The sequence below is a fragment of the Podarcis melisellensis genome (genome assembly GCF_964234715.1).
Source record: "Podarcis melisellensis genome assembly, chromosome: 11".
Taxonomy (NCBI): Eukaryota; Metazoa; Chordata; class Lepidosauria; order Squamata; family Lacertidae; genus Podarcis; species Podarcis melisellensis.
The window spans coordinates 52638516-52666411 of NC_138543.1; the positions used below are offsets into that span (position 1 = coordinate 52638516).

A 27896-nucleotide genomic window follows, 5' to 3' on the forward strand; every position below is an offset into this window, starting at 1 on the left:
GCCTCAGCTTCACGATCTGTCCTTCCAGTGAGCACTCAGGGCTGATTTCCTTCAGAATGGAGAGGTTTGATCTTCTTGCAGTCCATGGGACTCTCAAGAGTCTCCTCCAGCACCAGAATTCAAAAGCATCAATTCTTCAGCGATCAGCCTTCTTTATGGTCCAGCTCTCACTTCCATACATCACTACTGGGAAAACCATAGCTTTTACTTTACGGACCTTTGTTGGCAAGGTGATGTCTCTACTTTTTAAGATGCTCTCTAGGTTTGTCATTGCTTTTCTAATAATAAATTATTATTATTATTATTATTCCGGGGTGGGAAGTTTGCCCGGCGGCCGGCAGAGGGCGATCCCGTCGTGCGCGCTGGCGGCCGGGTCTTGTGCGCAAAGGGTTCCCCAAGCGCGCAGCTCCGACGCGAAGCGCCGCCAGGTAGGGGAGGGAAAGCGGAACCGGCCGGCCGCCGAACTGCTCCTCCCATTACCTGCGGAGGGAGCGGCCGCCCAGCCCCGCCTGGCCGGGCAGCAGGGCTGTTTCTTTCCCCTCGCTCCGCGCACCTTCCGCCTCCCTCCCTCCCTCCGTCCTTCCCTCTCCGGGCATTTCGTCTCCAACTTCGGCCGCGGCGCGCCGAGGCAGGCCGGGCAAAGGTCGCGCCTCCCTCCCCGTTCCCGCTCCGGCCGCGGCTCGCCATGTGGCCCGAGCCCTCCCCGTAAGCCCCCGCTGGACTTTCGCCGCCGCTCCGGACTTTGGGATTTTTGCAGGCGGCTGCGCGTGTGGATGCGTCGCGGACGCGCCGCCGGCTTCGCTTTGCGCCATCAGGCTTCCCGGGCGAGGAGATGTCGGTGACGGAGCTGTATAGCAGGGTAAGGCGGCAGCGGAGGGGTGGGGTGGGGGTCGGGTCGGGGGGTGGGGGGCTAAGCCAGCTACCCTCATGGGGGGCTCCCAGGCCAAGGCTACCTTCTTGCCCCCCCTCCCCGAGTTGTTTTGGCTACTTTTTCTCTCTCCTCGGAGTCTCGTTATCCTTCTCTGCACCTGACTTCTTTGCGCTCTGCGGTTCGCTCCCCGCAGCAAATCCTTATTTTTTCCTTTCTTTTCTCATGACTCTGTATTTTGACCCTGCAGTGAACGTCTCGAACGCTCTTCGGCTTGATTGCATTTGCAACGTTGGAAAGGCAGTTGTTCCCGTTTCCCTCTCTTAAATAATAATAACAATAATAATAGTAGTAGTAGTATTTTTTTATTGCGTTTACAGCCCTCTCTTTTCTCCCAGGAGCTCAAGGTGTCCTAAGTGGTTCTCCCAGCCCCTCCTCCTCGTTTTAACCCCAACAACCCTGTGAAGTAGGTTAGGCTGGGAGAAGGCAGTGACTGGTTCACAGCCACCCTCATCAACTTTGTGGGGATTTGAACCCGAACTCCCAGGTCCTAGTCGGATGCCACTGCACCAACACTGACTCCATATAGGAGGCTGAGGCTCTGTGTGTGTGATGCCAAAGACCAAACGAGTCACTTGATGGAGGGGCCGGTTGTAGAGTAATAACTGGCCTTGGACCTGGGTTCAAAGGACACAGCTGGTTGCTGCCTCTTTGGCCCCATCATGGGTTTGTTGTGAGGATAAAGCTGGTGAGCCCTTGAGCGTGAAATGTAATGGGGAAAGATAGAGCTCAGAGTCGGATCTTGCAGACATTAATCCGGCCCAACCTCACAGGGTTGTTGTTATGTATTGGAGAACCCCAAACCTCAGATGTAATAGGGAAAGGCAGTACTTGCACCTGGACCTTGCAGATCCAAACCCAGCCCTCTGTGTGTGGGGGCACTTGCTTGTGTCTCTTTCCCCTCAAGTAAGACTCTTTCCCTGTTTTCCAATTTCCCCTGTTTTAGGATTAAGTGGCTGCTTGCTGTTGCTGTGTTGTTTTTTTAAAGGCGGGTGAAACTTTTTGTTGCTAGGAGGCAGCTGCAGTTGTTGAGTGACTTAGCTGGGAGCTCCCCTCCTCTTCCACCTCCACCTGTTCTCCTGCTGCTACCTGAGCCAGTTTTACTTCCTCCTTTTCCTGAAAGCCCTGCGTGGCTGCAGCCCATGAGAAAGGAAAGGAAACAAACAAAACCCACTCGCAACAAAATTATTCTGCTCTGATATTGAGAACCTTTTACCACTTCTCACTCTGAATATCTGTAGAGATGCTCTCCTGTCTCTTACCTGTGCTGGGGTTGATAACAGTGCCATAAAACTCAACCCTAACCATGTCTACTCAGAAGTCAGTCCCATTGAAGTAAATGGGTCTTGCTCTCAAGTACCGGTAAGTGGGGTTAGGATGGCAGCCTTGATATAAATAATCAAGCCGTTTGAAGCATAAGGAATCTTCCTTGTTTACATTCAGCATTACACATTTTAATTCTGGTTCTTCTCTTGGGGTCAGAAAACCAATATCTCCCCATACTTTCTGTGTGGGTGCATATATCCCATACATTTAAAGGTAAAGGGACCCCTAACCATTAGGTCCAGTCGTGTCCGACTCTGGGGTTGTGGCGCTCATCTCGCTTTATTGGCCGAGGGAGCCGGCGTACAGCTTCCGGGTCATGTGGCCAGCACGACTAAGCCGCTTCTGGCGAACCAGAGCAGCACACGGAAACGCCTTTTACCTTCCCGCTGGAGTGGTACCTATTTATCTACTTGCACTTTGACGTGCTTTCAAACTGCTAGGTTGGCAGGAGCAGGGACTGAGCAACGGGAGCTCACCCCGTCGCGGGGATTCGAACCGCCGACTTTCTGATCGGCAAGTCCTAGGCTCTGTGGTTTAACCCACAGCGCCACCCGCATCCCTTACATACATTTACCCCCCCCAAAAAAATCCTGAGAACTGTAGTTTCCTTCTTCACAGAGCTGCACTTCCTAACACTCTTACCAAACTATAGTTCCCAGGGTTCTTTGGGGGGGGGGGAATGTGTTTTAAATGCTTCATCTTTTCTTTTTGGCAGAAGGGAGCTGCCACAGTGGGAGGGGTGTGATTTGCACCTGAATAAAATGTCCTTAAGGGAAGACCTGGCAATGGGGTTTTGGTTCTGGGTCTGACACAGCCCTATTTGGAGGTAGGAAGGATCCCCCCCCCCCGCCTTCCCAAACCGCAATATTATTAGTGAGCATTCTTTGCTTCTACCTGTTTTACCTCCATTCCTTAGGGCAGACTTTCCCATCCACTTGCCCTCCAGCTGTTTTGGACTACAACTCCCATCAGCCCCAGCCAGCACACCTCATGGGAGTTGTAGTGCAAAACAGCTGCAGGGTGCCAGGTTGGCAAATGCTGGCTTTAGGGCTGCTCAGTTTGTCATAAGATCTTCATTGGCTCTCAGTACATTTCCGAACACAATTCAAAGTGTTGGTGCTGACCTTTAAAGCCCTAAACGGCCTCGGTCCTGTATACCTGAAGGAGCATCTCCACCTACATCATCCAGCCCGGACACTGAGGTCCAGCGCTGAGGGCCTTCTGGCGGTTCCCTCGCTGCAAGAAGTGAGGTTACAGGGAACCAGGAAGAAGGCCTTCTCGGTAGTGGCACCTGCCCTGTGGAACGCCCTCCCTTCAGATGTCAAGGAAATAAACAACTATTTTACTTTTAAAAGACAAGGGAAATTTTTAATTTCTGATGCTGTATTGTTTTTAATATTCGGTTGGAAGCCACCCAGAGTGGCTGGGGAAACCCAGCCAGATGGGCGGGGTATAAATAATAAATTATTATTATTATTATATAATCTGCAGAACAAGCATTTGCCCTTAAGATCACTGATACAGCAGGTCGTTCCACGTACCCTTCCCTATTGCAACAGGACCAGATGTGGTTTTCTTAAGAATTCTCTTAATGCTTCTAGCTGGCAAGCCCTATATGCCTCAGCTTTTCCCCCTGGATGTTTTATTTCCTCCTGAGGCACCTCAGTTGAGAGGTTATACTATTTAACATGTGGGCAGAAGGACCGACAGGGAAGTGATGCCATGACTCAGGTTTGTATCACCTCTCTATCCTGGTTTCTGTTTGAGGAAGAAAATTACCTTCGGAGTCCCAGCCATGGAATTCTGACATGAAGTGTAGATTTGGTCCTTGGGTTTGTTGTGGATGCTTATGGGCTACATTAGGGGTCACCAATGTAGTGCCTTTTGGTGCAGTAGTATACTTGAGGTCTTCCCCTGGTGCCTAAAAACTTCCAGGTGTGCCCCCACCTTGCTTTGTCAGGAGCTGGAGATGGTGGTAAACTTTTTTTCTCTCTTGACAAGTACTCAGAGCTTTTTTTTTTTTTTTTGGAGGAAGTTGGAAGAGTGATGCTCTTTTGCACTTCTTCTTTCAGGTCTGTGGGTTTTTCAAAAGGTTAGTTCTACCCAGATCACTTGGAAAAAAATGATGTGTCTTGTATCTGAAGGAGTGTCTCCACCCCTGTCATTCTACCCGGACATTGAGGTCCAGTGCCGAGGGCCTTCTGGTGGTTCCCTCACTGCGAGAAGCCACGTTACAGGGAACCAGGCAGAGGGCCTTCTCAGTGGTGGCACCCACCCTGTGGAACGCCCTCCCACCAGATGTCAAAGAGAACAACAACTACCAGACTTTTAGACGACATCTGAAGGCAGCCCTGTTTAGGGAAGCTTTTAATGTTTGATGCATTACTGTATTTTAATATTGTGTTGGAAGCTGCCCAGAGTGGCTGGGGAAACCCAGCCAGATGGGCGGGGTATAAATAATAAATTATATTATTATGATGTACACTTTGTCTGAGGTGTGTGGGGAGGAGAGGCAGCATAGAAGTGACCCAAAAGGATTTGCCTCTGTGGCCCTCGCTCAACAATCCCTATGTGCTCACAGGCTTAAGAAGGTTGACAGCCCCTGGACTAGATGCCTGAAATAACATTCTCCGTTGACAGATGCCTATATTATCTCGCATGTCCACGCGCATATGCATATTTAGAATTTTAAAACCCAGACCAGGGTTCTGTTCCACTATAGTTGCTAAATTAGCAGAGATGGAAATAGGACATTTCATATTTCAATATGGCAGTCGGTATTTTTATCTTGTGTTTATTTGAGTTTTGCATAAAAAATGTCGCAGGCTGTATCTCTTGTATTTCATCATCTTTCAGCATCACTTTTATGGAGTTTTTTTGTGTCCCTATGTGTGTACCTATGTATCTGTCAAGTGCCAATGGAGGGTAACCTTTTGTATGTCTCTCAAAGTCGACTCCAGTCCATGAAAACGTACACTGCAGTCCATCTGCTAGCCTGTAAAGGGGCAAAAAAACCCCCCAGACAGTGCAATCCTGAGTAAGGTTACCCAGAGGTATGTCCCATTGTGTTCAGTAGGGGTTATGCCTTAGTATAGCCTTCACCGAACTGGTGCTCTCCAGATGTTCTCCAGATGTTTTGGATTACATTTGGAGGGCACCAGGTTTACGAAGGCTGCCCTAATGAACGTGTTTAGCATTGCAGTTGTCCTTAGTTTTGCTGTGAAAGCATGACTACCTTCTGGAATTTGTTGCACGAAGAGTAGGTTAGCTTACACTGTGTCTTTGCTAAGAAACATGTGATTGATTTCTTAGCGGGGTTAGACCCACGGCAGGATTTAGAGGGCAAAAGTCTGGGGCTGTACCAGGTAGAGTGAGCAGGAGGAGGGCTCATCGCCTTACAAAATTAAAATAGCATGCGTTACCGTCTTAAGAGCAGGGGGTGGGGAGGTAAGTTCATGAAGTCCAGAGTCTAAAGTTGCCTAACTTGTAAGGAAATGAGTACTTTGCAGATTCCCAGACACACTCTAGGGCAGGTACATTCAGTGCTTGCAAATGCCTGGGTTCTCACCAGAAACGACTCCAGATAGGTTTGCTAACTTTTGTTTTTCTTCTGTTAGGGCTCCTATGTCTTTAGCTGCAACGCTACAGGTGGAAATCCAACAGAGGCAGTTCTTTCTGCTAAGGAAGTATAGCGAGAAACATCGCTTGTTGGTTTTTCTTCTTCTACCTGTTACGCATATGTTAAATAACCCCAAAGCCTTGCCTTTGCCACAAGAGAAAAGTGACAGCTAGGCACAAACAATTGCTTCGACTTTTGGAGGGAAAGAGCTGGCCATTCCTGCTTTGGTTTGGCTTGCGACAGTTGGAGCTGAGCTAAAGGTTGGCCGTGGTGGCAAAAGGGGCAAGTCGGGTGGGCAGGGAGAAGAGAAACTGGGAGAGGTGCCCCGAGAATCGTGTGCCACCTGCGAAGTTTAGGAGCAGTGACCCTTTTTCTAAGCGGAGAAAGGAGCGTTGGTGCTAGTCAGCCCTGCCCTAAAATAAAGACTAGTTTGTTCCATCCCTTAGTCTCCCCGCTTTTGTTCGTTTGCTGCTTAACGAAGCAAAGAAGGCGACTGGGATTTGTTCCGCTTGCTAGCTGAGCTAATTGTGTTGGGAAATGGTTGACAGTCCCTTGTTCCTGGTGCTGTGGGTTGCCTGCTTTCCACACAGGGTGTGGCAGGTGAGATCATGAACTTCCTGGGAAACCTCTCCTTACCTCATTGCTATTTATAAAGTCAGTACCGAGTGCAAGAGAAACTACCTGGCAGTAGAGTTGGGATTTACGGGCCACGAACTGGGGAAGGAAAGATAATTTGCCAGCACTTAAGGTGCCTTGCAACAAAAACTTGGACTGTCTTTCCTTTTCGTATCTTCAAAACAGAGCGCTCTCTCTCTCTCTCTCTCTCTCTCTCTCTCTCTCTCTCTCTCTCACACACACACACACACACACAGACACACACAGACACACAAAATGCACATATTTTTTGTATAAAATGGTTAAATGGAGATTAACCAATAGAACGAGGGGCGCAGGTGCGCAGGTGGTGCTGTGGGTTAAACCACAGAGCCTAGGACTTGCCGATCAGAAGGTTGGCGGTTCGAATCTCCGCGACGGGGTGAGCACCCATTCTTTGGTCCCTGCTCCTGCCAACCTAGCAGTTCGAAAGCACGTTAAAGAGCAAGTAGATAAATAGGTACCACTCCGGCAGGAAGGTAAATGGCGTTTCCGTGCGCTGCTCTAGTTCGCCAGAAGCGGCTTGGTCATGCTGGCCACATGACCCGGAAGCAGTACGCTGGCTTCCTCGGCCAGTAAAGCGAGATGAGTGCCGCAACCCCAGAGTCGGCCACGACTGAACCTAATGGTCAGGGGTCCCTTTACCTAACCAATAGAACAGCTCTGATACCCACCTTTTTCCCACTGTCCCAGACATCCCTGTTGTTTGAGAAAAACCTTGTTTTGCCTCTGTTCTTGCTATCTCACACAGCACCTGTCAGTTTTGTGTTGCTTCTTAAAGACACAGCACAGGGTCAGGGTAAAGAGAGCAGGGAAGGTAACCTTCAATTTAAAGTTGAGATAGTCAGCAGCGAGGTCTGCATTCCAGTGTGCATATTAGCTGTTGCCTTTCCAAACAACAGATGTCCCCCTTCCATCCTGCTCTTTCTTATCAATGCCAGTTTCCCGTGGGAATCTCTGGGGGGATGAGATTTTTTTTCTCATGAGGCAATGTCAGCTAAACCGAAAAACGTTGCTTTCTCTCTTAAAGCTTACCCAGCAAGAAGCAGGTTGGGCAAGTTCAAGGGAGCTCCTCTGGCTTGCAGAAGTTCAATAACATAATAAACAGAAGAGGACCAACCTCTCCGTAAAATAAAAGTCCCAGAAAAAAAGAAACAGGTGTGGTTCTTGAAGATGTTCCAAGTGTGGTATTGTATCGTATTGTGCATTGGATCCCGACATGGGATCCTTTGACTGCAGAATATTATTCAAGGGGGTGTACTGCATGCCTCAATCCCCTTGGTTGGTTTTAGGGTTTAGGCTAGAAGCTGAGCTTTGGTACCTGCCTTGCGCAAAAAAAACTACAACCCTGAGTTACGTTCAGATTCCTTGAACTGATGCAGAACCTGAGATGAGCACCATATTATTTGGGCTGTCTGTCAATTCCTGTTGCTTTATATCCACAGGCTAGCCTCTGGGCATCTTCTCTGGAAGAAGCGCAAGGGATGCCTGCCCACTGGCTTAGCCCATTATGTCAGGTGAAAAACCATCATTTGTTTCCCAAAGGGGCACAAAAGAGTGGGCTGATCCATGTGCTGTGCTTTGAGTGTAAACTGGTGCTGCGTGCATTCAGCGAAGATGCGTTTCTGATTATGCATATCGTACAGGTACGTGCTACCAGCAGCTGCCTTGCTTGCTGAGCAAATGACTGGGCAGGTCTTGCTCCCAAATTCTTACTCGTTGCAAAAGAGGGTCAGCATTGGCTAGGTCTGAAGCAGGGGTCCTCAAACCTTTTCAGCAGGGGGCCGGTCCACTGTCCCTCGGACCTTGTGGGGGGCTGGACTATATTTTGAAGAAGAAGAAAAATTACGGCACGGAGGGACGATGAGTGGTGTGCAAAAGGGCTCCAGAGAGGGGCTGCTTTAAATGGCGGCCGTTCGAGAGGGGTGCTCCTGTGTCTTGTGAGCGGCAGGGGCTGGTGGCAGTGGCGGGATGATGAGTGGTGTGCAAAATTTCTCTGGAGAGGGGCTGGCAGCAACAAAGCCCAGCCCCCTTCCTCCTCTAGGCAGGGTGGTGAGAAGCCAGGAGGAGGGAGGGAGGAGCCGCTGTCGCCGCCGTGTGAGGGAGAGGGAAAGAACGTGTGTGCTGCCGTTCCACGCGGCGATTCCTGGACCGCCCATGGGCCAGATTTAGAAGGCAATTGAGCCTGATCTGGCCCAAGGGCCTTAGTTTGCCGACCCATGGTCTGAAGGGTAGTGTTGGCTCCAGGGAATGCCCACAGAGGACGTCTGGGAGAACCCAATATAACTGAGATTTAGAAGGGCAAAGAGACTTTCTAACGGCCTTGTTCTGCAGAAAAGAAGTCATCCATTTCTCGACAGAAATGTTTTGCAATACTGCCCCATGTTTGAAGCTCCCTGCATCTAGTAAGCCAATGCAATGATGCTCCATGTAGTCCCTCTGATCTCTCACCAGGCAAGGAAGGATCCAAATAAACTACAAGGGGTTGGGTATTTGTTTTCCATCAGCTTTCAAGTGCTTTATCCTGGAGTGCCAGGTGTCTGCATAGCAAATGTGTAATTAAACTTTTTAATTGGGCTTTGGCTGTATTGGGTTTATGCATGGCTCTTTTCCACCCTTTGAAATGCAAGTAAGATGGTTTTAGGAAAATACTTACTTTAGTAAATTAACCAAGGCTTTATAGAGGTACATTTATTCTATGACCACCTACTACATCATGCATTTGAAGCACTGCTGTTATACTGCTTTAACAAGTCATGGAGAATTGTGGGAAATGTAGTCTAGTAGGGTTGCTGGCAATTGTAGCTCTGTGAGGCCAGTGCCCTTAACAAACTACAGATCCCAGGATTTCTTAGGGTAAGCCATGGCTGTTAAAGTAACATAAGAGTGCTACAAATATCTGGTGTGGATGTGACCTAGGATATTTTAATTTAGATCTGACATCTATGAACAAAGCAAAACAAGATAATTCACTGTGGGCTAAATTATACTTTGGCATGTTGCAATCATGAGAATCTAGCCATGATTTAAATAATAGTTTTTGTTCACCCATTAATGAGTTAACGGCTAAGGGAGCTGGCCATGTTTAGCCTGGAGAAGAGGAGGTTAAGGGGTGATATGATAGCCATGTTCAAATATATAAAAGGATGTCACACAGAGGAGGGAGAAAGGTTGTTTTCTGCTGCTCCAGAGAAGCGGACACGGAGCAATGGTTCCAAACTACAAGAAAGAAGATTCCACCTAAACATTAGGAAGAACTTCCTGACAGTAAGAGCTGTTCGACAGTGGAATTTGCTGCCAAGGAATGTGGTGGAGTCTCCTTCTTTGGAGGTCTTTAAGCAGAGGTTTGACAACCATATGTAAGGAGTGCTGTGATGGTGTTTCCTGCTTGGCAGGGGGTTGGACTCGATGGCCCTTGTGGTCTCTTCCAACTCTATGATTCTATGATTCTATGGCTACTGGTGGCAGTTTTACTGTGTATTTGAATCTGTTTGTACAAGCGTTCAGTGTCTGGTTAAAATAATAACTATGTCATACTCTTGGTGTGTGGTTGCCTGTTATATCTCAGCCCTACGTTTCTAACTTGTGCATTCAGGATTGCTTAGCCTCTAGCATCCTAACAAACACTTAACAGGAATTACATGTAATAAATAGTCACCACATCCTTTCAAAGAAAGGTTTGAGGGTAAGGACTCCAGGCTCCACAGTTGAACCACCACAATTATGTGAATGAAAAAGTGGTTGGCAAAAGGAAAGGGAGGTGCTATGGGCAATTGATTTGCATTTGCTGATTTTTCCAGATGCTTCTTAAACTGATTATGCCAAGCTTGGCAGAAGCAACTTAATGATATTCCTGATATCTTTTGCATCTTTCCTTTTCTTAATTTTAAGCACTAGTGTTGAGAAATTCTTTTCTGCAAGCAAAGTCTGTTAAACATTGCATTATCCTTTAGGGTGGAACCATTAATGAGCAGTAGCTGCAGGTTTTCATAGACATGCAAAGTGCTTATCAGTCTCATCTAAGCTATTATATGTATCTTAATCATGCTCTAGGCTTCTGCGGACTGGATACAATTTTGCTGGAAACAGTGTCCTGCTAGAATAAACCTTATTGAAACAAATGGGGACTGTTCTGACTGAGATTTTGAAGACCACTGCTGCTCTTCTAAAGCATCTCTCGGCCAAGTAAGATTGTCTTCCATGAATATGGCCGTAACAGTGTGTCTGTAGGTGACTGTGGAGGCCAATTCTGGATCCTCACATCCTTCCACAACGAGGATATAGGTTTCTGGGGGGGGGGAGTTGATCCTGATGAGGATTTGCCAAACATGCCATCCTCTTAGCTTTCATCCTACATTCGTGCTTCTTCAAAATCCACAACGCCTTTAGTAGAGGCTATTCTCCAATTGGAGAATATGAAATTGTAGGCATGATCAATTGCATAGACATGTAATAAGCTCTCCATCTGTTGGAGTAGGTGACTGTTTCTGTTGGAGTAGGTGACTTTGCATGTTGATGTTCAGGAGGAGGTTTCTTTGTGAAGGGAATTAAACCAACAGAATGAAGAGGCTAGAAGCTGATTCTTTCCTCCGGGCATACCAACTTTGTATGTAAACCATGGGTAGGCAAATTAAGGCCTGGGGACCGGATCCGGCCCAATCGCCTTCTAAATCTGGCCTGTGGATGGTCCAGGAATCAGCATGTTTTTACATGAGTAGAATGTGTCCTTTTATTTTAAATGCATCTCTGGGTTATTTGTGGGGCACAGGAATTCATTCCTCCCCAAAAAAATATAGTCCGGCCCCCCACAAGGTCTGAGGGACAGTGAACTGGCCCCCTGCTGAAAACGTTTGCTGACCCCTGATGTCAACAGTGTCCTTTGCTTCTCTTTAGCGTGGCTGCATATGAAGTGCCAAAAAGGAACACAGAAGAGGATGCTTATTGGTATGAAATTTGCATATGCTAATATATGTGCACAGATGCAAATTTCTGTGTGCTGGATCAGCCTGCTGTCCAGTGCTGTTGATGGACACTTTCAAGACCCCTGCTCTCCTTTTTTCCCCATGGCCCCTCCTCTTCCTTCTTATGATTTTTTTTAAAAAATCTTTAAAATAGTCTTGGACTGCAGAGCCTTTCAAATAGAGGGCTGCCCTCTACGATGTGGGGCACATGGCTACCCGACTTCTCTTTGTATATCTGCAGGAAAAGCCATACTGCTCGATTCATTGGCGAAGTGTAACAATGAGGGTTAATGTGTTTTATTTGGTTTCTGCTGCCATGGAATTTATATTATTGAGATTCATATTGTGATCCATGCACTGTGGCTTTATTTGAGATACTGTTTGTATGGTATGTGTGTGTGTGTGTGCATACATACATACTTTGGGGTGAAAGGCAGGATATAAGCATCTGTAATAATTAAATAAACTGGACAGTTACTAGTATTTAAGCAGGTTGCTGTTAGAATGATGTGTATCTACCTGGACTCCTACACCTGGTTTTATGGGGTGGAAATTATTGAAGTTTTTACAACATAATAAAAGAAACAAACTAATCCATAGGAAATAAAGATAATAGACTAAAGAAGGAAGAAACAGAAAAAGAAAGTACAATATCCTCCCCAATCACTCAGGGTGGATTTGATTTAAATTACGATTTAAATCACTTGTCAGTAAGACTTGAATTAAATCATTTTATTTTTTTTTACAGAAAGACTCATTCTTGCTGGTATCATCTTAATATTTACAACCAGATGAAGGTTTCATTTTTGGAATAATAAATTTTCAGAGTAGTTTTTACAGTTATATCAAAAATTACTATTAGAAATACATAGACCGCCAATTATGACATTATTGTGAGGTTTGATAAGTTAACTGTTTATATTTGGACAACTTTTCTGCTGTACTTTATTGGAAGGAGAAAAACACCCATTTCCTTAAAAACAATTGAAACAATTTATTTAACTAAAGCAATAACATTATAGCATATGTATCTGTGTTTGTTAACTGATGTGGTTAAACAATTTTAAAAACAAACAAACTTAGACTGAGTTTTAGCACACATGAAAAATCCTTATTTCCTGATGAATAGCCTTTGGACTGTAACTTAACTTAAATAGAAAACTATGTTTAGAAAGATTTTTCCTCCAACAGCATTTTATTTTAAAAATCCAATTAATTTTTTTTAAAAAATACATTTTTAATTATTTTTTTTAAAAAAATCATTGATTTTTATCCACCCAGCCATCTTAACTTTCATCCCCCACAGATGAAAGTATGCCTTCCCCCAGCTCTCACCTGGGTTCATCCGTCTCTTTTTGCACCCTCTTTACCCTCTGAGATTTCTCCTTACCCGTCTCTCACATTGAACTCCTGCATCTAAAGGTAGCGATATGCTGTAATAAGCAGGGTTTTCCGCATTTTCAGAACAGTGTGAGAAATTGCTTGTTTGGTGCCTTCCAGTCCTGGCCTTGGTTTTAATGGTGAGCAGCAACAAGAGACAAGGAAACCCCAATCCCTTTTTACCATTGATGGTTTTTTGAAAGGATGACATTTTGACCACTGCAGGCACCAAAAGCAACCCAGAGCAAGTTCAGACCAGCTTTTGAAAAGTTTGCTTCCAGGGCTGCCCATCCACTTGACAACGAAGACAGACGCACACCTTGACAGCTGTGCTTTTTGTGCCTGTGGGAGGAATCTTGCTGCAATTCCACCGGGGGACCTCCTTGATCAGGCACTATGTACAAACAAAAGGTCTGAATCGGACCATTAATCCATCTAGTCCAGGGTTGTCTCTTCTGACTGACTGACAATGACTCCCCAGAGATCTTAACCTTACGGTCTTCAAACAAAAACATCTTGGAGGTCCCGGGCCACAGAGAGGTTAGGTTGGCCTCAACCAGAGCCAGGGCTTTTTCGGCTGTGGCTCCGATCTGGTGGAACGCTCTGTCACAAGAGACTAGGGCCCTGCGGGACTTGACATCTTTCTGCAGGGCCTGCAAGACAGAGCTGTTCCACCAGGCCTTTGGCCAAGGCACAGTCTGACTCCCTCCTTTGGCAATCCTCACAGAACTCTAGCCCAATGGTTGCCATTAATCTGATTTGAATTGATTTTATAATGAAATGATTTTAGTATATTGTATCATTTTACTGTTGTTAGCCACTCTGAGCCCAGCTTATTATTATTATTATTATTATTATTATTATTATTATTAACTTGCCTTGCTTTCTGAGATGCCAGCAATTGAACCTGGGCATATACCGTATTTTTCGCTCTATATGACGCACCAGACCATAAGACGCACCTAGTTTTTGGAGGAGGAAAACAAGAAAAAATAATATTCTGAATCTCAGAAACCAGAACAACAAAAGGAATCCCTGCGCAGCGAAAGCAGCGATCCCTCTTGCTGTTCTGGCTTCTGGGATAGCTGCGCAGCCTGCATTCGCTCCATAAGATGCACACACATTTCCCCTTACTTTTTAGGAGGGAAAAAGTGAATCTTATAGAGCAAAATATATGGTAAATAAACTTGTATAAACTTGCCCTATAAAACATGGCATATTGGTTCATCTAGGCCAGTGCTCTTTGTTCCCAACTGGTAAAAGCTCTCAAGGGCGGTGACTGCTAAGCTCATGATCACGCCTTACATCTAGACCATTGGCTCATCTGTCCCATTGTTTGCCCCAAAGGGAAGCAGCTCTCTAAAAAGTTTCAGGAAAGAGTTTTTCCCAGCAGGGCTGCTAAGATCCTCTGGAAATGCTTTGGGTTGAACATGGAACCTTCTCTACGCATGGGATGTGTTTTGCAGCACACTGCAATTCCCCTTTTATTAAAGAGTTTCTAGCCCTCTGTCCCTAACATGCCTGCAACCCTCTGGAAATTGTGGTTAGGATTAATGCTATTTTTCTAGAAAAAGAGGTGCCAAAACTCACCCTGAACACCTCCCTTGTTCTCTTGTAATGGCAATGGTGCCTACCTGAGAGGTGCCAGAACTGAGTTCTGGTGAGTTCTGGCTGAAAAAAAGCCCTGGTTAGGATTAATAATAATAAAGCTAAATGAAAATGTTCAGCTTCAACTGATTATTAAAGGAGGGAGGGGGAATTCCCCTTTATTTATGGGCATTTAGCAACCTTTGCTGTTTTCCTTGAACAATCCCTCCCACGATAAATGCAGCCACCACATATCTTTAATCCGATCACCGCAGTGCTGAACGTTGAGCTGGTAATCGCGAAACGGTTCCTCACTCCTGTTGACTTGGCCTGATTGTTAAGTTGCTGGGGATTGATCCAAGCAGAAGAAGACAAAAGACAGGCTCAACAGGTCATTCTTTGCTGCCTCTGAGCAATGAATCAACAAGAAAATGCTTCGCATAACTCACTAAGAAGTTGTTCCGAAAATGCTCTGGGAAATTGGAGAGCTCTTTGCTTATTGACCCACCAAAGATCCTTCAAAATCATAACACAGAGGTATTATGCTCAACTGTTCAGCACTTGTCATCTCACAGTGGCTAGTGTTTCTTTGAACACCTGCGCCAGGTGATTGGTGCAGTTGATCATTCAGTGGAAAGAGCTGAAGAGTTTACTCAGGGTGAGCCTGGACCACTATAGCTTCCTCATGTTCAATGCTTAATCAGGAAGTATAGGAGACCTGAACTAACAGCTAGTTGCTCTAGGACTAGGGAGAAGGTTAATGGGAAACACTTCAGGCCCAGGCCCCAGACGTTTTAAGTTATAGCACGGCAGGAAGAATTGCTTTGCCATTGTATAAAAAGTGGGACCTTTTATGCACTCTCTAGTTTTGGAAATGGCTCTATTCTGCTTCCGGTTAAAATTGCAGAGAATCTGAAGGCTATGAATTGTGATTTAGTGCCAATATCTAGAGTGCTAGACTTTTTGGGGGGGCGGGGTGGAGGGAAAGAGGGGAGTTGGCCATGCTGGTTGAACACAAGTAAAACAAACTGAAAATGTGATTAAAAGAGAACTAAAAGCAAAAGACAAGACGGAGGCAGCAAAGGCAATTAACTGGTTATTGCCAAAAGCTTTCTGAGAAATCCAGGCCTTTGTGGCCTGGCACAAAATGTGCAATGATGGATGCAACCAAGGAGGCTCCCGATGACAGGTTTAGTATATAGCCGACATTATACACATCTCTTTGTGGTCCATCCGGGGGGGGGGGGATTTGTTGGCCAAAGATGCTATTAAGAACCTTCACTTGGGCTCAGTGGCGTAGCATGGGTTGTCAGCACCCGGGGCAAGGCAAGTAATTTGTGCCCCCTAACCCATGGATTTGCGCCCCCTAACCCATGGATTTGCGCCCCCTAACCCTAACCCCCAGATGTTGCGCCCGGTGCGCCCGGCCCCCCCTGCACCCCCCACACTACGCCACTGCTTGGGCTTGCTTTTGTCCATCCAGTGAACCTCTTCTTTATGAGCGGGTGGCACTGTGGTCTCAACCACTGAGCCTCTTGGGCTTGCTGATAATAAGGTTGGCAGTTTGAATCCCTGTGGGTGAGCTGCTATTGCTCTGTCCCAGCTCCTGCCAACCTAGCAGTTCGAAAGCACACCAGTGCAAGTAGATAAATAGGTACCGCTGTGGCAGGAAGGTAAACGGTGTTTGCGTGCACTCTGGTTTCCGTCACTGTGTTCCATTGTGCCAGAAGTGGTTTAATCCTGCTGGCCACATGTCCCGGAAAGCTGTCTGTGGACAAACGCCGGCTCCTTTGGCCTGAAAGCGAGATGAGCGCCACAACCCCATAGTTGCCTTTGACTGGACTTAACTGTCCAGGGATACTTTACCTTTTTTTACTTTCTTTATGCAACATTTAAACAGATTGCCCTGTCTTCTTCTGCTGAGCAGTGGAAGGTATGATATTAGGAAGCAGTGCTCCATCTGTCAGTAAAGGTTTTGCCTGCTTGAATCTCTGGTTTGTTTACATGATCATCAACGGTATTTGAAATACTAGTGTTGTTAATTGCTTTCTTGGTTAAGCCTCCAGGCAAGGAAGCGTTCACTCTGTGATAGCTTTCAAAAACATCAAAAGGTAACTCTGTCTAAGATAGGTGTATCCCAGGAAAGTGGTTTTACTGGGGGGGGGGAGAGAATTGAGTATGTGAGGAATGTAAATACATTAAACTCATGTCTGCTTCTGTTTCCAAGGACATACACTGAAGCTGCAAGAGCTTTGGGGCTCACATATTAGGGCTAGTCTCCTTGTTGTACGCAGGTGGTGCTGTGGGTTAAACCACAGGACTTGCTGATTAGAAGGTCGGCGATTCAAATCCCCGCGACGGGGTGAGCTCTCATAGCTCGGTCCCTGCTCCTGCCAACCTGGCAGTTCGAAAGCACGTCAAAGTGCAAGTAGATAAATAGGTACCACGCTGGCGGGAAGGTAAACGGCGTTTCCGTGCGCTGCTCTGGTTCGCCAGAAGCGGCTTAGTCATGCTGGCCACATGACCCGGAAGCTGTACACCGGCTCCCTCGGCCAATAAAGCGAGATGAGCGCCGCAACCCCAGAGTCGGCCATGACTGGACCTAATGGTCAGGGGTCCCTTTACCTTTTACCTTGTTGTACAACATGGATATGTGCCCAGAGCAGTAAAATGGGAAGAAATAGTAGGCATGAGGAGAAATTTGGTTTGCATTTAATGCAACCCTATCCAAGATGCGCTTCCCGAAACAATATGCGAACTGACCTTTCAAAATTTGTTCTTCTCTGGATTTTACGGTGCAGTTCTCCAACCAAAGAATCTGTACAAAAATATGATTTTTTGGGAAACGTGTGTGATGAACCATACCGTTTAGGGCAGCCCAAACCAAGGATGGTAGAAGCGCCTTCTCCAGAATAAATCTGGAGCTGAAATCATCCTCAGAGGCTCTTCTCCAGATGTTTATGCCTGGAGAGGTTAAGAGGATTTCTGTTGAAGAGAGGGCTTGTGATGTTTTCCTGTACCCTTTTTATTGAAGTCTCTCCCCAAGGGAGATCTTCCTGGTGCCTTCACTGTTACCTTTTAGTGTATAACTTGATTTATTTATACAGAAAGTTATACCCTGTTTTTCCTCCAGTGGTGGAGCCACTGGATAGAAACAAAATATATAAAGACCAAAACTGTAATCCCATTAGTAAAACCAGAACCAAAAATAACCCAAGACTAAAAGCATTGACGTTGTGTCATGCTGCTTCTTATAGAGTCTTTTAAAAAAACTTTTATATTTCTACAGTCATACCTCAACCTAGCAGTTCGAAAGCACGTCAAAGTGCAAGTAGATAAATAGGTACCGCTCCGGCGGGAAGGTAAACGGCGTTTTCGTTCGCTGCTCTGGTTCACTAGAAGTGGCTTAGCCATGCTGGCCGCATGACCCGGAAACTGTACGCTGGCTCCCTCGGCCAATAAAGCGAGATGAGCGCCGCAACCCCAGAGTCGGCCACAACTGGACCTAACAGTCAGGGGTCCGTTTACATTTACCTCATGTTACGTCCGCTTCATGTTGCATTCTTTCAGGTTACGTCCCGTGGCGACCCGGAAGTACCGGAAAGGGTTACGTCCAGGTTTCGCCGTTCGTGCATGCGCAGAAGCACAAACGATGTCACGTTCATGCGCAGAAGCAGCGAATCGCAACCCGTGCATGTGCAGATGCACCGCTGCGGGTTGCGCTCTTTTCACGTTGTGAATGGGCCTCCAGAACGGATCCCGTTCGCAACCAGAGGTACCACTGTATATGCAGTGTGACTTTGATTTTTGAGTTCTTTTTTAGGGTGTGTGTGTGTGTTATTGGATAAATTGCCGTGGATGCCAACCACACACTTTTAAAATATCTCTGCGTTTAGTTTCCCAAACGGTGCATGTTGGCAACTTGGTTCCAGATATTGCACAAGAAGTTTAAAGTGCCATCTGTTGTTTGCTGGTTAGGTTAGGTTAGGTGTGTGTCTGGGTGTCTTTAGTCCCTATAATAGCAAGAAATTGCCAGAAAGTGGAAAAAAACCCAAGTTTGTTCCTTTTTTATTGCAGTATTTTATTGTTGGCAAGTCTACGACTTCCTTCCGGGTGGCTTGGTGATTGCTGAGAGACATTTTCCCTTCCTGAACCTGTGTGACAAGAGAGAGTTGACGTAATGAATACAACGCCATTTGTTGTTTCTCTGGAACATTGGTTTGCATAGTACAAAACAAATCTTCATTTGAAACGTCAGGGAAATGTCTCCGACGCTGGCAGGGATGGTGGTGCTTCTGAGCTGCTGGAAAGGAGGGCAGAGACCAAAAGAGTTAGGAACATAGGAAGTCATGCCAGAGGTGCATTTAGCAATGTATCCTCCAGCATCTCTCCAGGATTTCAGACAGGCCTCTTCTCTCTCCCATCCCTGTCTGGAGATCCCTGGAAACTGACCGTGGGACCTTCTGCAGCCACTGAGCTCTACCCAAAATTTCCTGGTGGTGCTGTTTGTAAAGAGGAGACCATTGGCCAGTGAGTGTTAACTGGTGCAAGCTGAACTCTGGAGGGAGCCGCAGAGACAGGATGGTGTTCAGGGATTCCTGGGCAGAATTTTGGCCTGGCAATGAAGCTTGCTGGAAGGACACCAGAGGGCAGACTCACCTTGCCAGTTTCCCCATTTAGAGGCCAGCGTTCAAGGGATGTGTGGGAGGGCCAAACAGGTGAGGAATCCCTACCATCCTGAAGAGGCAGGTGTGAGAAGCATTTCTGGAAGGCAGGTTAGCCTAGGCTGCTTGGCATTCGTGTTGCCAGGAGGAGAGATTTGGAGGATGGTCTGCGTCAGGAGGTTCTTGGGAGGCCTGGCATATGAGTGACCCATGAAAGATGGCTGGGAGAAGCAAGGTTTTTAAAATATATATATATATGCCTATGGCTCTCTCTTCCTCTTTTTCCACAGTCAAGGAAGAAAAACTTCTGCCATAGGCAGCACTGTGCCTAAAAAGACCCTTGGAAATAGTGTTGGCCTTGCCTCCCATAGTTGTGTGCATAGGAAAGCATGTTGCTGTTGGGTTTCACTAGCCTTGGTCAAACTCTTGCCCTCTAGGCATATCTGTCAATTTTTCCCATTTCATGTGAGGAATCCTATTCGGAATAAGGGAATTTCCCTTATAAAAAGGAAAACGTTGATAGCTATGCCAGTGTGGTGTAGTGGTTAAGAGCGGTACAGTGGTACCTTGGGTTACATACGCTTCAGGTTACAGACTCTGCTAACCTAGAAATAGTACCTCAGGTTAAGAACTTCGCTTCAGGATAAGAACAGAAATCATGCTCCGGCAGCGTGGTGGCAGCAGGAGGCCCCATTAGCTAAAGTGGTGCTTCAGGTTAAGAACAGTTTCAGGTTAAGAATGGACCTCCTGAACGAATTAAGTACTTGACCCGAGGTACCATTGTAGTCTCGTAATCTGGTGAACCAGGTTCGCGTCTCCGCTCCTCCACATTCAGCTGCTGGGTGACTTGTGCTAGTCATACTTCTCTGAAGTCTCCCAGCCCCACTCACCTCAGAGAGTGTTTGTTGTGGGGGAGGAAGGGAAAGGAGAATGTTAGCCCCTTTGAGACTCCTTCAGGTAGTGATAAAGCGGGATATCAAATCCAAACTCCTCCTCCTCCTCCTCCTCATCTTCTTCTAGGTGTACAACTCCCATCAGCCCCAGCTGTAGTCCAGAACACCTGGAGAGAGCCAGGTTTGCCAAGACTGGTGTAGGCCTCACAATAATCTCATAATTATGTGTGTTGCTACCAGGTTACACCAAGGAATACTAAGCCACGTGGTTGTTGTTGACTAAATGTGCTTGTTCTACAAGTCTCTCTCTAATCTCCTCTCTGCTCTTGCGGCATCATAACTTGGAATATCTTCGGAATATCTTTTCCGAAGCTGTCTAGATCACCCGTTGCAATTGAACAAATCGCTTAAGTCTTTTAGGCCTGTGCTTTTCCTGCACCCCACTCCCTGGTAAATAGATGCAAGCTTTGAGTCCATTAGACTTGATGCTCTCCTGTTCACTGGTAACATATTCCCTCCCAGTTCCCCCTTGGGAAAGGCGTTTATACAGCTATCATAGGATAGACAAACCTCGGCTATTGATTTTTTGCTTTGGCTCGTGTGTCAAATAAGTGCATCTGAGGTAAGAATGATCCTGCCAGGAGCCGGGCCGACTCAACTCTTCCCCAAGCCATTTGCAATGTTTACAAAAAGCATTAGTGAGGTCATCTCAGATGGATGGAGCTTTCGCTTTCCTAAAAAATGCTGAGGCCTATAAATAGCTCAAGCCAAGTCAGCTTAAAGGTAAAGGTAAAGGGACCCCTGACCCTTAGGTCCAGTCGCGGACGACTCTGGGGTTGCAGCGTCATCTCGCTTTATTGGCCAAGGAACCGGCATACAGCTTCCGGGTCATGTGGCCAGCATGACTAAGCCGCTTCTGGCAAACCAGAGCAGCGCACAGAAACGCCGTTTACCTTCCTGCCGGAGCGGTACCTATTTATCTACTTGCACTTTGACGTGCTTTCGAACTGCTAGGTTGGCAGGAACTGGGACCAAACAATGGGAGCTCACCCCGTCACGGGGATTCAAACCGCCGTCCTTCTGATTGGCAAGTCCTAGGCTCAGTGGTTTAACCCACAGCACCACCCGCGTCCCTCAAGTCTGCTTAGGTGTGATAAAATACCTTATCTATGTAAACCAGAGTTGGACATAACAAGTAAATCATGGTTGGGACGTTTTCTCCTGGGACGTTCTCTCCACTTTTTATATATGCATTAAACCACCTCTCTACTTTACCTGAACTACTTTAAAGTCCCAAATTTGGTTTTCTGACTTGAGTGCGGAAGTATTCCAACAACTTTCTAATCCCTGTGAGGTTGGTTTTTTTTTTGGAGGGGGCTACCTACTTATTGTAAGATGTACTATTTCAGTATCCGCATTTCCTGTACTTCAGGTCTTATAACACACCCTAGACACCTGCTTGTTTGTGTGTCTTCTGAACAGAAGCATTATTGGGTTAAGACGTTTGCATGGCTGGCTTCTATAAGTGTCCCCAAAAGTTAGTCTGCTGCATTTTGGGGTGCCAGGGTCATAGCGTGGGGCGTGCCAGAGGAGCCAGATTTTTGAGGGGACATGAAGCAGGCATGATATTCGGACATTTCCGAACTTAATTTGCATTTTATTAATGGTAAGTGGTCATCCATCTTTGCAAAAATCTTTCAAATAATACAGTTGTTTTCTTTCCAAACAGCTAGTTTTGATATTCGGGTAGAACTGCAGTGGAATAATGGTTGAGAGGTCTGGGACTAGAACCTTTGCCCATTTGTAAATTGTAATTGTGAACGGGTTTGTAAGCCAGTGTAGATAGTGGAATTTATTTAGTTGGTGTATTCGTTTTACAGGGACATCCATCTATTTCCAAGATCTCTAATGCACAGTTCTTCCCTGTCCTAAAGCAATGGCTCTCAGCATTCTTTGTAAATGTGGACCACTCAGAAACAGCTGGGAAACTCAACAGGCCACATAATATATTGATTTTTAAATTCTACGTGTCAAAGTACATAATAAATACCTCACACTTTAACAACTTTTTACTTCAGGGCTGTCATGAAGTCCAAAAGTAGCGCCATTATCATGAAAGTCACAGGCCCAGGCTTCTGGGCAGAAGCTCTATGGATAAATTTTTAAAGAAAAATTTGCAGACTGCACTAGTGCAATATTATGAAGATTATGGGCCTTGGACCAGAGGCCTGTTAGCCTGTTGGATAATTCCAGCCCTAGTGAAAATAGCCTATATCTCTATAATGGAGGGGGGGGACAGGACTTCAGTCTGGTACAGGGCCAATTAAGGATATTTTTGACTGTTTTGCAACCTTTCCACAGACCACCTGAATGTGGAGTTCATACACCGCTGTTTATAAACCACTGATCTCAAGGGATGACAAGGCAAATGGTTCCATAGAATGTGTATAATCACAACCTTTTCAAAACCCATTTGCAGAACTGGAATATAAATATTGAAATACTAAATAAAAAACCCCAGCTACTAACTTTTTTAAAAAAAACAAAAACCCAGTGACTTCAGTGCTGCTGTGATGCAGATTCCAGAGACCGCTTGTGACAGGAGTTGAAAATAAGATGTAGAGAGCGTTCTCAGTACATGCGTAGAATGCATTACCACCTTGTGTGACATCAATGAAATACGCTGCGACAGAAGTGAGAGGCGGCGCAGGCATTATGGGACTCCAGGGATTTGCTGCATTGCTTCTGTCTTGAATTACAGCTAAGGATTTCCTCCTGTCAGGAAAGTGACAGCTGTAAATAAATAAATCCTGCCTGCAGCCAGCCTTCTGTACAAGAGAGGGTATAGGGGAGGAAACTCCCCTTGGCTGTGCTGGTTCAAATGTTACAGGGATGATTTAAAATAATAATAATAATAATAATCAGATTTTTTTTATTTAAATCCGATTTTTAAAAAAATTAAATCAGATTTTAAAATTTAAATTTAAATCTGATTTTTTGATTTAAATTGGATTTTTTTAAAATAAAATGCTTTTGGAGGGAAAATGTTTCTAAATATAGTTTCTTATTTAAGTTACATTACAGTTCAAAGGCTACTTATCAGGAAATAAGGATTTTTCATGTATGCTAAAACTCAGTCTAAGTTGTTTTTTTTTAAGTTTAATCACATCAGCTAACAAACATGGATACATATGATATAATGTTATTGCTTTAGTTAAATAAATTGTTTAAATTGTTATCAAGGAAATGATTGATGTTTCTCCTTCCATTAAAGTACAGCAGGAAAGTTGTTCAAATATAAAAAGTTAACTTATTAACTCTCACAATAATTTCATAATCATCTGTCTATGTATTTCTAATAGTATAACCAAATCCGTAATTTTTGATAATAAGAAAAAACTTAGGCTGAGTTTTAGCACACCTGAAAAACTTAAAACAAATCCTTATTTCCTGATGAATAGGCCTTTGGACAATAATGTAGCTTAAATAGAAAACTATCTTTAGAAAGATGTTTTCCTCCAAAAGGCTTTTATTTTAAAAATCCAATTTAAATTTAAAAATCCGATTTGAATTTTAAAAATCCGATTAAAAATAAATAAATAAAAAATAATTGGTTTTTATCCACCCTGGCCGAGGTGTCCTTCACCAGCCAGAGGTTTATTGAGGCTGCTCAGAAGAGGCAAGGGGAGCCTTCCGAGCCTCAGCTGAGCTACTAAATTAAGCCCCCCCCCTTGTGCCTCTGGTTCAGGTGAACCGGATCAGTGTGGGGGCTTGCTCAGCTGAGTCACGGCTTTCCCGCGCATCAGCTGTTAGCCAGGAGGCTGAAGAGCCTCAGCAAAGCCCTGTCGCACCTCCAGCTCACGAGAAGACCCTCTCTGGACCCTAGTAAAGTCTACCCTCCCCTCCACTTCCGGGTAGAAAAGACAGTGGCCATAAAAGTGTTGACGTGGAATGTCTGGATATAAATATGAAGAGATAATGGTACAGTGGTACCTTGGGTTAAGAACTTAATTCGTTCCGGAGGTCCATTCTTAACCTGAAACTGGAGGTCCATTCTTAAACTGGATATAAATATGAAGAGATAATGGTACAGTGGTACCTTGGGTTAAGAACTTAATTCGTTCCGGAGGTCCATTCTTAACCTGAAACTGGAGGTCCATTCTTAACCTGGATATAAATATGAAGAGATAATGGTACAGTGGTACCTTGGGTTAAGAACTTAATTCGTTCCGGAGGTCCATTCTTAACCTGAAACTGGAGGTCCATTCTTAACCTGGATATAAATATGAAGAGATAATGGTACAGTGGTACCTTGGGTTAAGAACTTAATTCGTTCCGGAGATCCATTCTTAACCTGAAACTGTTCTTAACCTGAGGTACCACTTTAGCTAATGGGGCCTCCCGCGGCGGCGGCGCGATTTCTGTTCTCCTCCTGAAGCAAAGTTCTTAATCCGAATTACTATTTCTGGGTTAGCAGAGTCTGTAACCTGAAGTGTCTGTAACCTGAAGCGTCTGTAACCCGAGGTACCACTGTACGCTCCAAGTCTCTCTCAAAATGGCAACCAGGTTCCTACGGACTCCTTCGGCTGCAACCCAGCATCCACCACACACAGTCGAGACTTAGCGTTTCTGTTCTCATCCTGAAGCAAAGTTCTTAACCCGAGGTACTATTTCTGGGTTAGTGGAGTCTGTAACCTGAAGCGTCTGTAATCTGAGGTACCACTGTACTAATATTGGGAATGGCTGCAGCTTGGAGCACCTGCTTTGTCGGCAGAAAGTCCTGGGTTCATTCCTGAGCATCTCTAGGTGGGTCTGGGAGAGAGCCCTGCCTGAAATAGCTGGAGTGTTCCTGCCAGTCAGGACATTAGACATTATGGAACTGGATGGACCTCAGTAGAAGGCAGCCTCCTGTGCTCCACAGGTAAGCCTATTGGCTGTGTGGGTGGGGTGGAGCTCACTCAGCCAAGGGCCACCTCTCTCCAAGGAAGGAGGTGCTGCTGAATATAAATGGTGTGGTCAGTCTGGAAAGATGCATCAGCAGCACTGACCAAGAGTGCCAGCATGCATAAAATCATCAGGCTGCTGCGGAAAGGAGTCAAGAAGGTAGGCAAAGTTCTCATGGAAAATACATTTCCTGTTCTGCTTGGCCTCTTCCTAGGATATGATTATTTCTGAGTAGGCGTTCAGCACTTGCTTCTAATCATGGAGGGAAAATTTCCCAAGGCTGGTGCCAGCTTTTGAAGAGCTGTCCTCAAAAGGCACATTAGCTGAAGCAAGATTGAACTTTAATCTTGGGAAATGCAGTGGTCTCTGTGAACCTCTCGCAGTTGTTTTTTTGGAAGTGGGGTTGTAGAAGTGTAATCTAAGGACTTTTCGCTGGCTTGTATTATTTAATGAACTGCTTTCCATGTTCCTCCCAGCACCATGGATATACTGGCAACCATCCGCGAGCTGGAAAAAGCAGCTCTAATTTGTCTGTGTTGTGCATCGTTAAAGCAAATTATGTTAACAGAGCTGCTGCCAGGTTTTTGGGAATGGTCACTTCCTGTCCCATTGGATAATATTCTCTTCCAAGTAAGAAATTCAAATCCATGATTCAGTACCTTGAAATCCTGCATTGGATTTAAATGTGGGAAATACTTATCCGCTTTGGGATGAAGTTATATTTTGAAACTTCAGGATGTCTAAGTGTCCTTGAACATCATGAGGGATAGAAACTTGTGTTCTTTTCTTAGTGAAAGCTGAGAGTCTCAACAGGGTTCAGCGGTATATGACTCTGCAACTTGTTGTTTTTATTGCTGTTTTGAGGTGGCCTAGTAAATGGTGTTTCCATGCGCTGCTCTGGGTTCTCCAGAAGCGGTTTAGTCATGTTGGCCACATTGCCCGGAAAAACTGTCTGTGGACAAACATTGGCTCCTTCGGCCAGTAAAGCAAGATGAGTGCCGCAACCCCAGAGTCGTTCGCGACTGGACTTAACTGTCAGGGGTCCTTTACTTTTTTTATTGGCAGCTGCAGGGGCAAAGGAGAAGATGGAGTTGTTTGTGGAAATATAGGGAAGGGCCATAGCTCTTGTCTGAAACCCTGGAGAGCCACTGCCAGTCAGAACTGCCAGTACTGAGGTAGTTGAGCCAGTGGTCTGACTCGTTATAAGGCAGCTTCCTGTGTTTCTGTACCTTGGGCCTAGGCAAAACCAAGATTTGTGCTGTGGCCATTATTTGGGTTTTTGGCCCTTCCTCATCCCACCAATTCATCTTGAAATGGTAGAGAGCTCTTTGCTCTGTCCTGGAGCTGGAGGACAGAGTTGGTGTCCACTTGTTCCAGCTCCATCTTTTCCCTGGGAGAAGTTGCACCAGAAGTCTTTGGTCTGGGTTCAGCGTTATGTCCAACCCACAAGCAGGATATCAGCGCTCTCCTTCTCCTCATCTCCAACAATGGAGGTAGAACATTGGCATCCAACTTAGTAGCCATGGATGGCCTTATTATCCTCCACTAATTTGTCTAACTGCTTTTCAAAGCCACCAGAATTGATCCCCTACATTTTGTGGTAGGAAATTCCATAACTTAACTCTGTGTGTGAGAGAGAGGAAATGCTTCCTGTTGCCTCTCTTGAATTGCCTAACGTTTGGTTTCATTCAATGGCCCCTGAGAATGACCAGCTTTCTAGTTATTCTACTGAGGAAATTCTTCTAAGTGGATTACTTAAACTCTCTACCCAAGCAGGTTGGGTTTTTTTTTGTCACTTCCACGTTTCCACCTGAAACTCTTTCACCCAAGTTGTCCCCTGCCCCTGGTGAGCTGTCATGGCTTCCCGCAAAGAATCGTGGGAACTGTAGTTTGTTAAGGACGAAGAGAGTTATTAGGAACCTCCTCTTCCCCTCACAGAACTACAGTTCTCAAGAGTTCTCTGGAAATAGGAATTGATGATTAAACCTCTCTTCTCTGTGAGGTGGAATAGGGGTCTCATAGCAGGTTTCAGGACCCTTAACAAACAATATGTCCCATTATTCTTTGGGGGGAAGCCGTGACTGTTTAAAGTGGCATGATACTGCTTTAAAAGTATCTTACAGATACAGTCATACCTCATGTTACGTCCACTTCATGTTACGTTCTTTCGGGTTAGATCCTGCTGCGACCCAGAAGTACCGGAAAGGGTTACTTCCGGGTTTCGGCGCTTGGCATGCGCAGAAGCAGCAAATCGCAACCCGCGCATGCGCAAACGTACCACTGCGGATTGCGTTCTTTTCATGTTGCTAATGGGCCTCCGGAACGGATCCCGTTCGCAACCAGAAGTACCACTGTGGAGCTTGACAGTGAGGGGAAAGCAAGATAAATGTGTGAGGATGCAGTTAAGACTGACTGTGTTTCTCCTTGGCTCAACTAGATGAGGCAAAACATTTCTATTTAGGCAATTTATTATGAGAATAGCTTAGTTGGTAAAGTATAAAACTCTTAATCTGAGGGTTGTGGGTTCTAGCCCCAGATTGGACAAAATATTTCTGCATTGCAGAGGGTTGCAGACTCTTGTGGTCCCTTCCAACTCTACAGTTCTGTGATTCTAAGTATGTTTTGCAGATAGTTCTGTACATGCGATTCTATCATTGGGATTGTGCTGTCTGGTTTTCTAAAAGTGTCTGGGGAGCGGGAAGAGGCAGGCCAGAAAATGCTTTCTGTAAATAGCATGTGAGATTTTCACCGAGGTTCTTCTAAAACCAGTTTTTAATCTGGTGAAAATGGGATTCATCACTGTACCCCCCTTCTCTTTCTTTCTCTTCAGAGAAATACTGCAAAGCAAAAGGCACATTAAGTCCAAACCAAGAAGTTCATGTATAACCAGTCCGGCAGCCTGCTTGTTGCTTCTCTGCTTCTTTGAGTGCCACCCGCCAC

The 27896-nt window shown here is 45.6% G+C and overlaps 1 protein-coding gene across 3 annotated transcripts in view; it reads left to right on the forward strand.

Annotated features, from left to right (window-relative positions):
• Positions 1 to 425: 425 nt before the first annotated feature.
• Positions 426 to 27896, forward strand: part of MYO5B (myosin VB) — a 295897-nt gene continuing 268426 nt past the window's right edge. For 2 of the 3 annotated variants that reach the window (XM_081929540.1, XM_081929541.1), the window contains exon 1: positions 25040 to 25115. In XM_081929540.1, coding sequence (XP_081785666.1) covers positions 25074 to 25115 — 42 coding nt within the window. In that variant the 5' untranslated portion in view covers positions 25040 to 25073. Of the gene's footprint in view, positions 860 to 25039; positions 25116 to 27896 lie in introns of those variants that run through there. The other variant, XM_081929539.1, reaches the window with a different exon arrangement.